The 15,660-nt window shown below is 16.6% G+C and overlaps 2 protein-coding genes across 2 annotated transcripts; both read left to right on the forward strand.

The window, feature by feature from the left end:
* Positions 1-5,684: 5,684 nt before the first annotated feature.
* SRAE_X000026500 (Hypothetical protein) lies at positions 5,685-6,274 on the forward strand (the record flags this gene model as incomplete). Its single annotated transcript, XM_024644588.1, has 2 exons — positions 5,685-5,991; positions 6,033-6,274. 2 exons carry the CDS (start codon positions 5,685-5,687, stop codon positions 6,272-6,274), a joined length of 549 nt encoding a protein of 182 aa, XP_024510131.1.
* Positions 6,275-14,835: 8,561 nt separating this feature from the next.
* Positions 14,836-15,422, forward strand: SRAE_X000026600 (Hypothetical protein; the record flags this gene model as incomplete). The annotated part of the gene is made up of 2 exons (XM_024644589.1): positions 14,836-15,139; positions 15,181-15,422. 2 exons carry the CDS (start codon positions 14,836-14,838, stop codon positions 15,420-15,422), a joined length of 546 nt encoding a protein of 181 aa, XP_024510132.1.
* Between the last annotated feature and the right edge of the window lie 238 nt (positions 15,423-15,660).

A 15,660-nucleotide genomic window follows, 5' to 3' on the forward strand; every position in this document is an offset into this window, starting at 1 on the left:
AGTTATATTAAAATTTTTTTTTACATAGAATTCAATAAAACGTTGTTGAGATTGTTCTAATTGGATCTATTGTTACAGTCATTGTGACTTACAAAGCGAATTTGTTTCTTTCTCGTTCTTGACGTTTGCTTTTCTATCGTTGTTTTTTTAATACTTTGTTCGCTTCTTTTTTTTAATTTATGTTCTCCTTGTTCTTTCTTTAATGTCTTCTGTTTTCTTAAACATAATTCACTCGTAAATCAATTTCAAATATTTTTACCTTTTATTTTTTACAATTTTCAAAATGACACAAAAGTTTCATAATTTATGCTTTTTTTAAATTTTAATTTATTAAAATAATGAAATTGTTAAATCATTTTTTAAGATTACTATTTTATTAAACCATTTATTAAGTTTAATTTTTTTGCTTGATTGATATTTTGAAATATGTTGCAATAATTTTTTTATTAAACTTGTATTAAATTAGCTTAAAAAAATTATTTCGTAAAAGATTTTACATAACTTTATATCACTGTATACTTTTGTATAATAAATTATAATTAAACATTTAAATTAATTTTAGTTTATACAAAATTGTTATCATTGTTTATATATTTATTTATATTAAAAATAAAATTATTTAATTGCATATTATTTTAGAATATTAACTTTAGTAATGTCATTTGAACGACGGCATTAAATAGAAAAGGCGGATAAAGGCAGTAAAAATACAGAGGAATAAGAAAGGAAAATCAGTTCTACTTCTATATGTTTCCGAAAACAAGACCAACTAATATGCCACGGAAGGCATAACAGTAATTACTATTTACATATTTTATTGTAATTTTTCTTGTTATAAATAAAAATAATTATTTATGCACCCATATTGTTATTTTTATCCTCAAATATGGGAATTCAAACTGCTACATCATCTCTGAACAGAGATAAAAACCATGGTCACCATTAGGAGAGTTAAAACCAATAAAAGTTATGTAGTGTTTTTATTATCAATTAGTAAAAATTATTTTAACATTACAATAAGTTTTTAAAAATTATTTAATTATATTATTAATTAAAAATTTAAAATGTGAAGACGTGGCATATTATAAATTTTCATTAAAAGTAAAAAATAATATAAATTTGATTAATATTTTCTAAATACAAAACATTAAAAAATTACTGGATTAAATTTATACATATTATAAAAATTTATTAATTTAATAAATTTTTTAACATTATTTTATTGGATACATAATGATATTTATTGTATTTGAAAGAATTTTTTATAATTTTATAAATTCAAAAAAAAACAACATTTTTTTTTTGACCATTTTAAGTCGATTTATAATACAAAACTTTATAAAAAAAATATATAAAATGTTTTAAGCATATTTAAAAAACTTCAATTTTTCATTGAAAATAATACTTCAATATAAAATTAAACCTTAAAATATTTATTTTTTATTATCATTGTTTTTAACATAATTAGTTACTTGACTATATTTTTTATAAAAAGTTTTATGTTTTATTTTAAAGTATAGCTTTAGAGATTTATTAAAAAAATTTTATAATAATACAAGTTGTAAAATTAACAAGAAAAAAAAGTTATATAATCATAATAACCATAACAATTAAGATTAATTTGTATGCTTAATTAGTGTCTAAAATAATAAAAAAAAATATTTGTTTTTAAAAAAAAGGAAAAAATCATTGATATTTTATATATTCTTTTATTTATTTCAAAATGGCAATTCATATTATTAAAAGCCAAGAAACTTTTTAAAAATTGAATAGACTTTCTGATATAAAATAATATTATGATAACGAAAAGAACAATCATTTATTCAAAAAATTCCTTTTTTTTAAAAATATTGCGGTTAAAAAGTCTAAATAACCAAATACTACAAATTAATCATTTTAAATCCAAATTAAAATTCATGACATAAAATGTTAAAAACACGTTTTTAAAAATAATTTAAAAAGTAAATATTTAATACTCATAACTTTATCAAGAATAAAATTATAAAACAAAAGAGTTTTAAGCAATTTGATTATTTTTATTTAAATTACTTTATTGTTACAAGGCTTTTCTGTTTTTGAATTAATCTTTATAATGAAAAATTTTTTGCATTTTTTTTAGTTTCACAGATAAAAACTTTTTGAAGAGAAATATTTTTAATCTAATGATTAATTATGTATTTTTTACGTTTATTCAAGTAAAGAATACTTTATCACATAACGATTTTTCATTTTTGAGAAATAAAGCACATACTGGAAAGTGCAATTTACAAAAATGTTTTAGCAAATAAAATTCTAACTTAAAATAGCATTTTTAAATCAATTTTTAGAAAAGAATAAAGATGCTAATATAGCAACTTTTGTAAATTGCATTTAAAAAAAGTATTCAAAAATATTATCTAGAAAATGAGTTATGTCTAAAGAAAGATATTTAATTTTAAAAAAATTTTTTCAAATTCTTTATTTTTTTTTAAAAACTCTTATAAAAACATAAACTGTAAAGTGATTTTAAATTTATTTAAAGTAAATAAATTTTGCATTTTTTAATTTTCTCTTCCTTCTGGCGGCTATAGCTAGCATTCCTGTTAGAGGATGCTGTAGCGGCGGTGAACATCACTAGAGGAGGGAAGAGATATATAAGAATAATACAACTTTATTAAATAATAAAAACAATTAAAAAGAAACAAAATAGTCGAAAACAAAATATTTAATGTTAGTAATACTTTTCACTCGAAGGGACTTTTTAGACTGACCTATCTTCTTTCCTTCTCTTCTTTATATATATCTGATTCCACCTCTTCTTGATTAATGCCATCCATTGAATGGCATTACTTTTTGAATGAGATTACTTTAATCAGAAAATGAATATGTTAATTTTGAAATAATTTCAAAAACGTATTTTTTAATACTGAGATTTTTTAACATTTTAACAAAATTATCTAACAATAAAATTATTTTTAAAGAATTTTATTATTTAAAACAACAATAGTCTAATATATATTTATAAGTAATGATAAAACTATTAGTTTTATGAAAGTGTTTGAAATGTATGGGGTTAAAGTTCTAAGGCTATAGGAGCGCTTGTATTTCTAATATAAATAGAGTGAAAAATCTCTGTATTAAGTCATTAAAATTATGTTTTTGAAATTTATTAACAGAGATATTTTCGCTCGTACTAATTATAAATGTTAACTCTTAAATATAATATTTTATAATTATTATTGTATTTTAGGGGTAAACGCCAGTTTAATTAATAAAATTTTACTTATATAAAAAAATTAATATTAAATCTTTTAATTAATTTGTATTTAACAAAATTTAAAAAAAAAATTTTTTTTGTATTTTTTTCACTAATTTCTTCTTAAATAAGTTAATATATTTTATGCATTATATATGCTTGCTTAATATAATTAATGTATTAACAAAAACAATTTGAAAAAAAAGTTGTAAAAAAAATTTAATATGTTATACCTTAAACTATTGCAACTTAAATTTTAATTTATTTTTTTAACTAAATAAAATAAAAATAAAAAAGAATAATATTATAGTTTTATTTATATTTTGAATGTATTTAAAAAAAGATAAAAAAATTATAAAAATTTTTATTTTTTTTTTAAAGCAACAAAAAAAACAAAAATAAAAAGTAAATCTTTTTTTAATATTTTAAATTTTTTTAAATGTTTTACTAATAAACAACTTTTAAAAAACACAATCGACAATTATAAAAATAATTTCATAACATTAATATTTATTATCTACAAAAAGAACAAATCTAACTAAAATTTTTTTAAATTTCAAGGTTTTTTTTTCTTTTCAAAAATTTTTAAATATTCATAAAAATTTGTTCATTTCAAAAAATTTTTAAGTCATTATTAAAAAAAATTATTTTTTTAGTTGTTGTAATTTTTAATTATGTTTAGCTTATCGTTTTAAAAACAAAGGCGGAAATGCTAGTTTCAAAAAAAGTGCATACAAAGCACTCACATTCACAGGTACGTGCGAATCACGCTGTTATTTAATTTTATTCAAAAATAATCATTAATATTTCTTACGATATTTATTTTAAATGCAGTTTTTTTTTTAAACCAATATAAAAGAAATATTTTATTTAAAGTCTAAAAAAAGTTGTCTTTTTGATATCTTCTTTTTTAATATAAAAAAAGAAACTTTTAAAAAGCATTATTTAATAAAATATCAAGAATAAAAAATGAATTTTTAAAATATTAAATTGTAACATGTGTATATTTATATATTTTTTAATAATTTTTGAAATATTAAATTTGAAAACTTTTCTAAAAAAAATATTTAAAATTAGATAGATTTTATACAATTAAAAGTGTAAATTTAATCTTTAAAAATATTTTAGAATTATTTGTACTGATAAAAAAATTTAATTAAAGTAGTTTTAATAATAAAAAATTATTCAAATACATTAAATTAACAATAAAAATTTATGTAATTATGATATTTAGAAATTAAATTTAAAATAAATAACATTTAATGAATTAAAAAACAAAATTGTCAGATTTAAAATAAAGAAGATAACAATTGTGTTTTAATATTAAGAGGTTTTTGATAATTTAATAATATACATGTAACAAAAGAATTTTTTTGATGAAAAACAATTTATTAAAATTATTAATTTATAAACATGTTTATTATTTTCTCATAATTATTGTTAAATTGACATGACAACTTTTAGCATACATTAAACATACTGATGGTAAAAAAATATACAATTAATTTTATTTAATATAAGTTTTAATATTTCTTTTAATATTTGAAAACAAATCTTATTCTATCAACAAAAAACATATTTTATAAGCACTAAAAAAAAATTGTTTTTATTTTTTGAGAAATGACATGATAATTATTTTATAAATTTATTAAAACTAAATTTTATTTATAATTTTACAGTTTTTAGTTTTTTTTATAAAACCATTTTTAAATTTAAGTGTTCAGGTAAAACATAAATATGTTAAATTAATTTAAAAATATTTTACTTAATATTATAACTTGTCTAAATAAATTTTTTGAATAATAAAATATATTGTTTAAATATATAAATTAAATTTCTTATGAATGCTAGCAATCAAATATTTTATAAAGTTTTCAATTTTATTCGGATTTTGTAAAAAAAAAAACTAAACATTAGAAATTGAAGAATGAGTACATAAAACAAATTAATTGAACAAGTAATTTTAAGAAAATAACTTAATAAAACTTTTCTCCATTTTTTTTAAATAAAATATTTTGATAATAAATTTTTGTTTCAAATTTTTCTTTTATTCCTTGAAGTTGTTTTCACTTGGTTTACATTTTAAATTATATTTACAGAATTATTATGATAATGACTGTTTTTTTAATTTAATTTTTGCATAAATAAAAATAATTTTAAAAACATTTTTATAAATTTTAGCAAAATTATGTTTTAACACTAAGATAATTATTCGATTACATGTATATTGATATAAAAATCCTCTCATAAATTTTTTTTAATCTTGTATAAAAATTTTTGTTCATTCTAATGCTATTGGTTAGTAAAACATAAAGTTACTTAAAATATTTAATTACACTTTTTTTATAAACAATAAAAAACTATAAAAATTCACAACAATTCAAAGTTTTCATAATTAGCTTATTTTTTAATAAAAACATTAATTATTCATATTTTAAAAATTCTAAAAATGCAAAGTATTAAAAGTTATCTGTTCAAAATTTCAATCTCTATTGCTATTTTTATAGTAGTTTCGAATTGTCAATTAATAAATGGAAACGCAATAAGTATTCAGGCTAAAGAAAATTGGTTTGTTGGTAATGTAGAAGTTACTTGTAATGAACAACCTCAAGATAAAGTAAATATTTCAATTTTTAAACTAGAAAATAATGACTATGAACATTCGTTTATTTATGTTGTATTGAATAGTAGTTTAACCGATAAGAATGGATATGGACAAGTTACAGGGCATTGGAAAATACCTCCTGATCATTTAAGTAAGTAATTATTTTTTTAAATAAAAAACTTTTTTCTAAAGGTTGCAAAATGTGTCTTTTTCATAATTGCCCACCTCCTAATAGCAAAGATGAGAAAAAAGAAGGAGAATATAAATACAGTTATTGTTTTTCTTTTGGTCAATCATATATAAAAAACACTTTAGAAGAAGCCCAAAAAAATGATTTTGATGAAGCTATTGAATTAACACATCAATCTTTTGATGATTTTGTTGAAAAATCAAAAAGTAGCAACGACTGTCCTTCTGAAGGAAGAAAAAAATAAATATATTTTACTGTAATAAACAGCTTAATATATACAGACATATCATTTTAAAAATAACATATCTATTTTTTATATTTACAAACTTTAAAAATAAATATTATTTTTTTTATATTTAAGTAGTTTAGAAATTTAAGATAATTTTTGTACAATTAACTTTTATTAAATTTAATTCTACAAAATTAAAAAAAGTTTAATAAAATTAAAAAAAATAAAGAATAAAAATATTTCTGTTGAGAAAAATTTTTTATTGCGATGTACAAAAAAAAAAATTAAAAGCTTATAAAAGTTAAAAATGCAATTTATTTTGTAATAACTATTTTATTATCTTTAATAATTATAGTTAACAATAAAGTTTTTATTATTTGAATTCAAAATTAATAAATTTTTCAAAATATAGTAATTAAATATATTAAAAAGTTTTTAAGATATATTTACTACAAGTGTAGTAATGAAAAATATAATATTTTGAATAATATATATTTACAAATACAAAAATGAAAAATGCATTTTTGGTAAACTAAAACAAATGTTTTTTTAATAATTTCTCTTTAATTCATTAATTTTACTTTAAATATACTTTAAAATATCTGTTTGTTTATATAACTGGTTTAAAAAACATTTTTAAAAAGAATTATATTTCTAATTACAATCCTTCATTTATATTATTTCAAAAATAATAAAAATATCTATTAATTAAAAATTGTAGCATTTTGTTTTTTTTTTTTAAAAAATAAAAAATTAAAGACAAAAAATTATGATATACTATTTTTATTTATTATGAATTATAAATTTTTCTATTAGATACGTTTGTAAATATAAGTTTTTTTTAATTTTCATAAGCAAAAATTTTGAACCAAATAATAAAACAATAAATAAATAATTTTAAACACACTTTTCATAAAAAAAAGTAAATATAATAAATAAACATTTTCATAATAAAAAAACAAATAAAGTAAAATCATTTTTATCATATTTAAAATTGCTTTATCTTCTTATGTTGACTTTAATGTATATTTTATGTTAAAAAATTAAACGACACATAGTATCTTATCAAATTATTTGATACTATTTAACGTAATTTTTTTTTATTAAATTTATTATTAATATTCAAAATTATTTATATTTAAAATGTAATATAGATACTATTTTTAGCAAAGTTTTTAAAATAATTTTAAAAAATAACATTTAAATATTTTATTAAATCACTAAAATTTTTTTTTCTAGATCAATGATTTCAACATAAATTGCATTAAAAATACATAAAATTATATTCATTACAATAATATTTTTTTTTTAAATGTAGTATAATATTAAATTAAATCATTTCTAAAACTTTTTTATAATAGACAAAACAAAAAAAATTGTTTGATAAAGTAAAGTAATTAGAAGTATTATTTTATATAATTATAGTTTTTTTAGCAAAAATATTAAATAAATGGAATTCTTTTTAATTAATTTAAAGAATTAACTAAAAATAAATCATATAAAAAAATTTTATACCTTCAAATGTATCATTTTAGTTTTTTTTTATAATGACTATATTTTAATGCTTTTTTATTAAAACTTTTATATTTAATATGTATAAAGATTATAAAATATTATTTTAAATGTTCGACTAAAATTAAGAATTTGAAAACATTACAAAATGATAAGTATTATTATAAATTTATATTTTTATACATTTAAATAAATTTTATTTCAAAAAAAAAAAAATTTATTTTTAGATAAAAATATTTTTTTATGTTTTTTTTACTTTACATTTATTTTTTATATGTTGGTTTAGTAACTTTGTTGATTTAATATTGTTTTATTACAAAATGTTTTACACTATACAATAATATAATTTTTTGTTAGTTGTATTTGTTATAAAATAAATATATTTTACAGTTCTAAATTTTAAACATACAAAACTATTTTAAATTAAAAAATTATAAATTATTAACTTAAAAAAAATTTATAGAATTTAATGAAATTTTACGTAATTTGATAAAAAAAATGGGTACTATTCTGTTATACCCCCCCCCAAATTAAAATGATAGAAACTTGTCTTAAAATTATTTTTTTTTAAAAAAAAACAAGCCTATCAGATTCTCCATCTTCTTTTCTACAAGATGGAAAAAAAAATTTAAAAAAAAATTAAATTTATCATTAATTTTTATCATGAAATTAAAAAATTGTCGTTAAATTTTATCATGAAACGAAAAAAAAAAAATGACTCAAATATCAAATCTCATCATGTTTTCTATTATTATTAGCTAATTTTTAAAAAAGTTTGTTTATGTTTTTTATTTTATATTGCGTTCATTCTATTTTCTTTAAGTAATTAAGATTTTATTTGAAAAAATTTTATTAATTATAAAGTACTTTCTATCATTTTAATTTGGGGGGGGGGTATAATAGAATAGTACCAAAAAATGTTAGCAAATGTTTTCTTTTTCATTTAATAGTTTACCAGTTTTACAAAAAAAAGAATTTTAAGATTCAACAAAATAATTTCTTATATAACAGTTCATAATGTTTTCTTTCATTATCACTATTTGATTTGAAAATTAAAAGTTAATATTTTTTAACTGTGTTACTATAATTTATATTAAATAATAAAAAGTTATATTAAAAATTATTTTTACATGAAACTGAAGAAAACGTTGTTGAGATTGTTCTAATTGGATCTATTGTTACAGTCTCTGTAACTTACAAAGCGAATTTTTTTCTTTCTCGTTCTTGACGTTTTTTTTTTATTATAATTCTCTTCTTTTTTTAACTTATGTTCTTCTTGTTCTTTTTTATGTGTTTTCTTCTATTTTCTTTAAAATTTTTCACTTGTAAAACATTTATAAAAATTAAAACCTATCTTTTTTTACAATTTTTATAATTTTCAAAATGACATCAAAATTTCATATTTTATATTTTTTTTTAATTTTAATTTATTAAAAAAAGAAAAATGTTAAATCATCTGTTAACGTTACTGTTTTATTGACCCATTAAAGTTTAATTTTTTCTGCTTGATTAATATTTTAAGATATGTTATATTAATAATATTTTATAAAAAATTTTATAAATTAAATTAATACAATTCTTAATGGCGTTCATAGTTTTTATATTGGATAACAGATTATGAAGCAGTATTTAAAATTTTACCAATTTAGAAATATAATAACAACATTCTTAACATGAATAATTACTTTCGTTTAGTACAAGAATCATAGAATACAATATTTAATACAATTATACATTTCCTGACATATTTTTTGATATCTTTTTAAGTCGTCATTTTAAAAATAGAGATAGAAGTAAGACTGACTTTTTTTTCTACTCCTTCTGTATTTATGCTGTATTCTTTTATCTTCCTTTTCTTCTTAATGACATAATTCTAATGAAATTACTAATTGGTTTGTAAAAGATTTTACATAATTTTATATCACTGTATACTTTTGTATTATAAATAATAATTTAACATTTAAATAAAGTTTAATTTTTAAAAAATTACTATTAATAAATATATATATTTATATTAAAAAAAAATTATTTAATTGCATATTATTTTATAATATTAACTTTTAATTAATATTTATCACATTAAATAAATGTTTTTATAACCTCAAAAGTTTATCTAAAATATTCTATATATTTGCTTATGAAATTTTCATATTTTCATTTTAATATTATAAAATATTATAATTATTATATTTTTTTAATTTTAATAAAAAAAACATTTAAAAAAAGTCTTATAGAGACAATTAAAAAATTTATAAAAAAAATTAAGCATTAAACTACATAGAAAAAAATATAAAACCAATGATAAAATCTTTTATAAAATTAGAAATATTTACTATTTAAAGGAGAAAAATTAAATACACTATTAATAAAGTATTACTATAATAATAAAAGTGTTAAAACTATTAAACGTTATGTAATATTCTTATTATCAATTAATAAAAATTATTTTAATATTAAAATAGGTTTACAAAAAATATTTAATTATATTATTATTTTAAAATTATACTGTGAAGGTGTGGCATATTATGTTTTTCATTAGAAATAAAAAGGAATATACTTTTGATTAATTTTTTTCTAAACACAAAGCATTAAAAAGATGACTAGATAAAATATAAAAATGTTAAAAAAATTTATTAAATAAATAACTTTTTTAAAAAAATTTTATTAGACGCATAATAATATTAATTGTATTTGAAAAAATTTTTATAATTTAAAAAATTAAAAAAAAAAGACATATACTTTTTTGACCATATTTAAAAAACTTCAAATTTTCATTAAAAAAAATGCTTCAATATTAAAATAAAACATAAAAAATTTATTTTTTATTATAATTATTTTTGACATAATTAGTTACTTGACTTTATTTTTTATAATAATTTTTTTGTTTTATTTTCAATTGTAGCTTTATAGATTTATGAAGATAAATATTACACCTGAAAAAATAAATATTTATTATTTAATTGATACTAGATAATTATTAATAAAAATACAAATTGTAATATAAACGAGAATAAAAAGTTATATAATCATAATAATATATTATAATTGAAATAGTTTTATATGTTTAATTAGTGTCTAAAATAATAAAAAAATATTTGGGTTTAAAAAAACGAAAAAGTCATTGATATTTTATATATTCTTTCATTTATTTCAAAATGGAAATTCATATTATTAAAAGCCAAGAAACTAGTTAAAAAATTTTTTTTAGTTTTTTTAAAAATTGAATAAACTTTCTGATATAAAATAATATGTTGATAATGAAAACAACAATCATTTGTTTAAAAAATTGTGTTTTTATAAAAATATTGCAGTTAAGAAGTCCAAATAAGTAAGTGCTGATAATTAATAATTTTAAAGCCAAATTTAAATTAATGACAATAAATGTTAAAAACACGTTTTTAAAAATAATTTTAAAAAAATAAAATTTCAAAATAGATATGCTATTGAAAAATATTTAATACTCGTAACTGTCTCAAGAATAAACTTATAAAACAAAAAAGTTTTAAGCAATTTGATTATTTTTATTTTAATTACCTTATTGTTACACGTTTTTTCTGTTTTTGAATTAATCTTTATCATGAAAAATTTTTAACATTTTTTTTAGTTTCACAGATAATAATTTTTTGAAGAGAAATTTTTAATCTAATAATTAATTATGTATTTTTTAAGTTTATTCAAGTAAAGAATACTTTATCACATAACGATTTTTCATTTTTGAGAAATAAAGCACATACTGGAAAGTGCAATATACAAAAATTTTTAAGCAAATAAAATTTCAACTTGAAATAACATTTTTAAAATCAATTTTAGGAAAAGAACAAAGATACCTTTATGACAACTTTTGTTATATATATTTAAAAAAAAGGTATTCAAAAACGTTATCTAGAAAATGAGTTATGTCTAAACAAAGATATTCAATTTTAAAAAAATAAACTCTAATCCTTTTTTTTTTTTAAAACTTTTATAAAAACATAAACTTTAAAATGACCTTATATTAATTTGAAATAAATAAATTATACATTTTTTAATTTTCTCTTGAATGAGATAATATTGATCAAAAAAGATATATGGTAATTTTGAAATAATCTCAAAAACATATTTTTCAATACTTAGATTTTTTAACATTTTAACAAAATCATCTAACAATAAAATTAGTTTTAAAGAATTTAATTATTTAAAACAACAATAGTCTAATATATATTTACATAAATAAATTATTATTTAATTCTTTAATTAATTTATATTACACAAACATGAAAAAAAAATTTTTTTCACTAATTTCTTCTTATATAAGTTAATATTTTTTATGTATTATATATGTTTACTTAATATATTTAATATATTTACAAAAATCTTTTGAAATAGAAATTATATAAAAATTTAATAAGTTATACCTTAAACTATTGCAACTTAAATTTAATTTATTTTTTAAATTTACTTATATAAATATAAAAAAAGAATAATATAATCTCATTTTTATTCTAAATGAATATAAAAAAAGTTAAAAAAATTATAAAAATTTTAAATTTGTTTTTTATTTTAAGCAACAAAAAGAACATATATAAAAAATAAACTTTTTTTGCATATAGTAATATAACCCAGTTATATTATTACCAATTAACTATTTAAAAGAGTTTGAGATCTATAATCTTTTTAATCAAGATGCTTTGTTCTTTTTCTTTATAATAATTATAAAAAGATCTTAAAATTTTGATAACTTTATTTTTTGTTTCATCTCTCAAAAATTCTGAATCCATTATTTATGTTTCTAAATTTATATAATTTTAGAGGTTTATTTTTATTGCCTCAATCCCAAATAAAGAAATATTGTGTTCTAAGATAAATTCTACTTTAGTAGAAAATAGTAAGTTAAATATAATTTATATTCTTTTATTGTAACTAGATTCTAGAGAGATAGAAGCGTTTCTATTTTATATTGAATAATTATTATATTTATAATATAATAAACTTTATAATAAAGTTAAGTGTTATTGTTTTAGGGACTTGGACTTTACCTTCGGCAAAAATCAATTGTGGATGCCATTAAAATATTTTTTAGTATATTTTTTAATCATTTAAAATGTTTTACAAAAAAAAAAAACTTATAAAAAACACAATTAATATTATTGAAAATAATTTTATAACATTAATATTTATTATCTACAAATAAAACAAATTAAACTATAATTTTTTTAAACTTCAAAGTTTTTTTTTCTTTTCTAAAATTTTTAAAGTTATTATTATAAATAATTATTTTTTTTTAAATTTTTATAACTTTAATTATTTTTATCTTATCGTTTCAAAAACAAAGGCGGAATCGTTAGTTTCAAAAAAAGTGCATGCAAAGCACTCGTATCAACAGGTGCGTACAAATTACGCTCTTTTTTATTTTCTTCAAAAATAAACATTAATAATTTTTACAATATTTATTTTATATATACAGTTTTTTTTAAACCAAAATAAAAGAAATATTTTATTTAATGTCTTAAAAACAAGTTGTCTTTTTGTTATCATTTTTTTTGATATAAAAAAAAGAAACTTTAAAAAAAATTATTTAAAAAAATATCAAGGATAAAAAAGTGAATTTTTAAATTATTAACTTTTAAAATGTATATACTTATGTATTTTTCAATAATCTTTTGTTTATTAAATTTGAAAACTTTTAAAAAAAATATTTTAAATTACATAGATTATATACAATTAAAACTGTAGGTTTAATCTTTAAAAATAATTTGGAATTATTTGTACTAATAAAAAAATTTAATAATTTTTTAATATTAAAACATTATTCAAATACATTAAATTAACAATAAAATGTTATGTAATTATGATATTTATAAATTTAATTTAAAATAAATAACAATTAATAAATTAAAAAACAAAATTGTCAGATTTAAAATAAAGAAGATAACAATTGTGTTTTAATATAAAGAGATTTTTGATAGTTTAATTATATACATGTAACAAAAAATTTTTTTCCATGGCAAACAATATATTAAAGTTAATAATTTATTAACATATTTAAAATTTTTTCATAACAATTGTCAAATTGGCATGAAAACATATTTGTATACATTAAACATACTAATGGTAAAAAAATATAAATTAATTTTATTTAATATAAGTTTTAATATTTCTTTTAATATTTGAAAACAAATCTTATTCAATCAACAAAAAACATATTTTATAAGCACTAAAAAAGAATTGTTTTTATTTTTTAAGAAATGACATGATAATTATTTTATAAATTAATTAAAACTAAATTTTATTTACCTTTTTACAGTTTTTAGATTTTTTATATAACTTTTTTTTAATTTAAGGGTTCAGGTAAAAGTTAAATACATTAAAATTAATTTAAAAAATATTATGTATAATAAGATAACTTGCCAAAATAAATTTTTTGAGTTATAAAATATATTGTTTTAATATATAAATTAAATTTTTTATGATTTCTGGAAATAATATATTTTATAAAAGTTACAGTTTTACAAGGATTTTGTAAAAAAAAAAACTAAATATTAGAAATTGAAGAATGAGTACATAAAACAAATTAATTGAACAAGTAATTTTAAGAAAATAACTTGATAAAACTTTTCTCCATTTTTCTGATATTTTTAAAAATAAAATATTTTGATATTAAATTTTTGTTTCAAATTTTTTTTTATTCTTTGAAGTTGCTTTCACTTGGTTTACATTTTAAATTATATTTACAGAATTATTATGATAATGACTGTTTTTTTAATTTAATTTTTGCGAAAATTAAAAATATTTTAAAAACATTTTTATAGATTTTAGCAAAATTATGTTTTGACACTAAGATAATTATTCGATTACATATACATTGATATAAAAATTCTCTCATAACTTTTTTTAATCTTGTATAAAAATTTTTGTTTATTCTAATGCTATTGGTTAGTAAAACATAAAGTTACTTAAAATATTTAATTACACTTTTTTTTATAAACAATAAAAAACTATAAAAATTCACAACAATTCAAAGTTTTCATAATTAATTTATTTTTTAATAATAAACATAAATTACTCATATTTCAAAAGTTCTAAAAATGTATAGTAGTAAAAGTTACCTCTTCAATATTTTAATCACTATTGCTATTATTTTTGTGGTTTCAAATTGTCAATATGAACAAACAGACACAAGTGATGAATTTGAAGAAAAATGGTTTGTTGGTAAAGTAGAAGCTACTTGTAATGAACAACCTCAAGAAAATGTAAATATCTCAATTTTTAAACTAGTGGATAGTGAAAGTGATAATTTGTATTATTATGAGGTTATAAATAGTACTTTAACCGATAAGAATGGATATGGACAAGTTACAGGGCATTGGAAAATACCTCCTGATCATTTAAGTAAGTAATAATTCTTTATAATTTAAAACATTTTTCTAAAGGTTGCAGAATGTGTCTCTTTCATAATTGCCTACCTCCTAATAGCAAAGATGAGAAAAAAGAAGGAGATTATCAATACAGTTATTGTTTTTCTTTTGGTCAATCATATATAAAAAGCACTTTGGAAGAAGCCGAAAAAGAAGATTTTGATGAACCTATTGAATTAAAACATCAATCTTCTGATGATTTTGTTGAAAAATCAAAAAGTAGCAACGACTGTCCTCCTGAAAGAAAAAATAAATAAATATATCCTACTGTAATAAACAGCTTAATATATACAGACATATCATTTTAAAAATATCATATCTATTTTTTTATTTACAAATTTTAAAAATAAATATTATTTTTTTTATATTTAAGTAGTTTAGAAATTTAAGATAATTTTTGTACAATTAACTTTTATTAAATTTAATTCTACAAAATTAAAAAAAAAGTTTAATCAAATCAAAAAAAATAAAGAACAAAAAATAATTTCGTTAAGA

Source organism: Strongyloides ratti (assembly GCF_001040885.1).
Source record: "Strongyloides ratti genome assembly S_ratti_ED321, chromosome : X".
Lineage (NCBI taxonomy): Eukaryota > Metazoa > Nematoda > Chromadorea > Rhabditida > Strongyloididae > Strongyloides > Strongyloides ratti.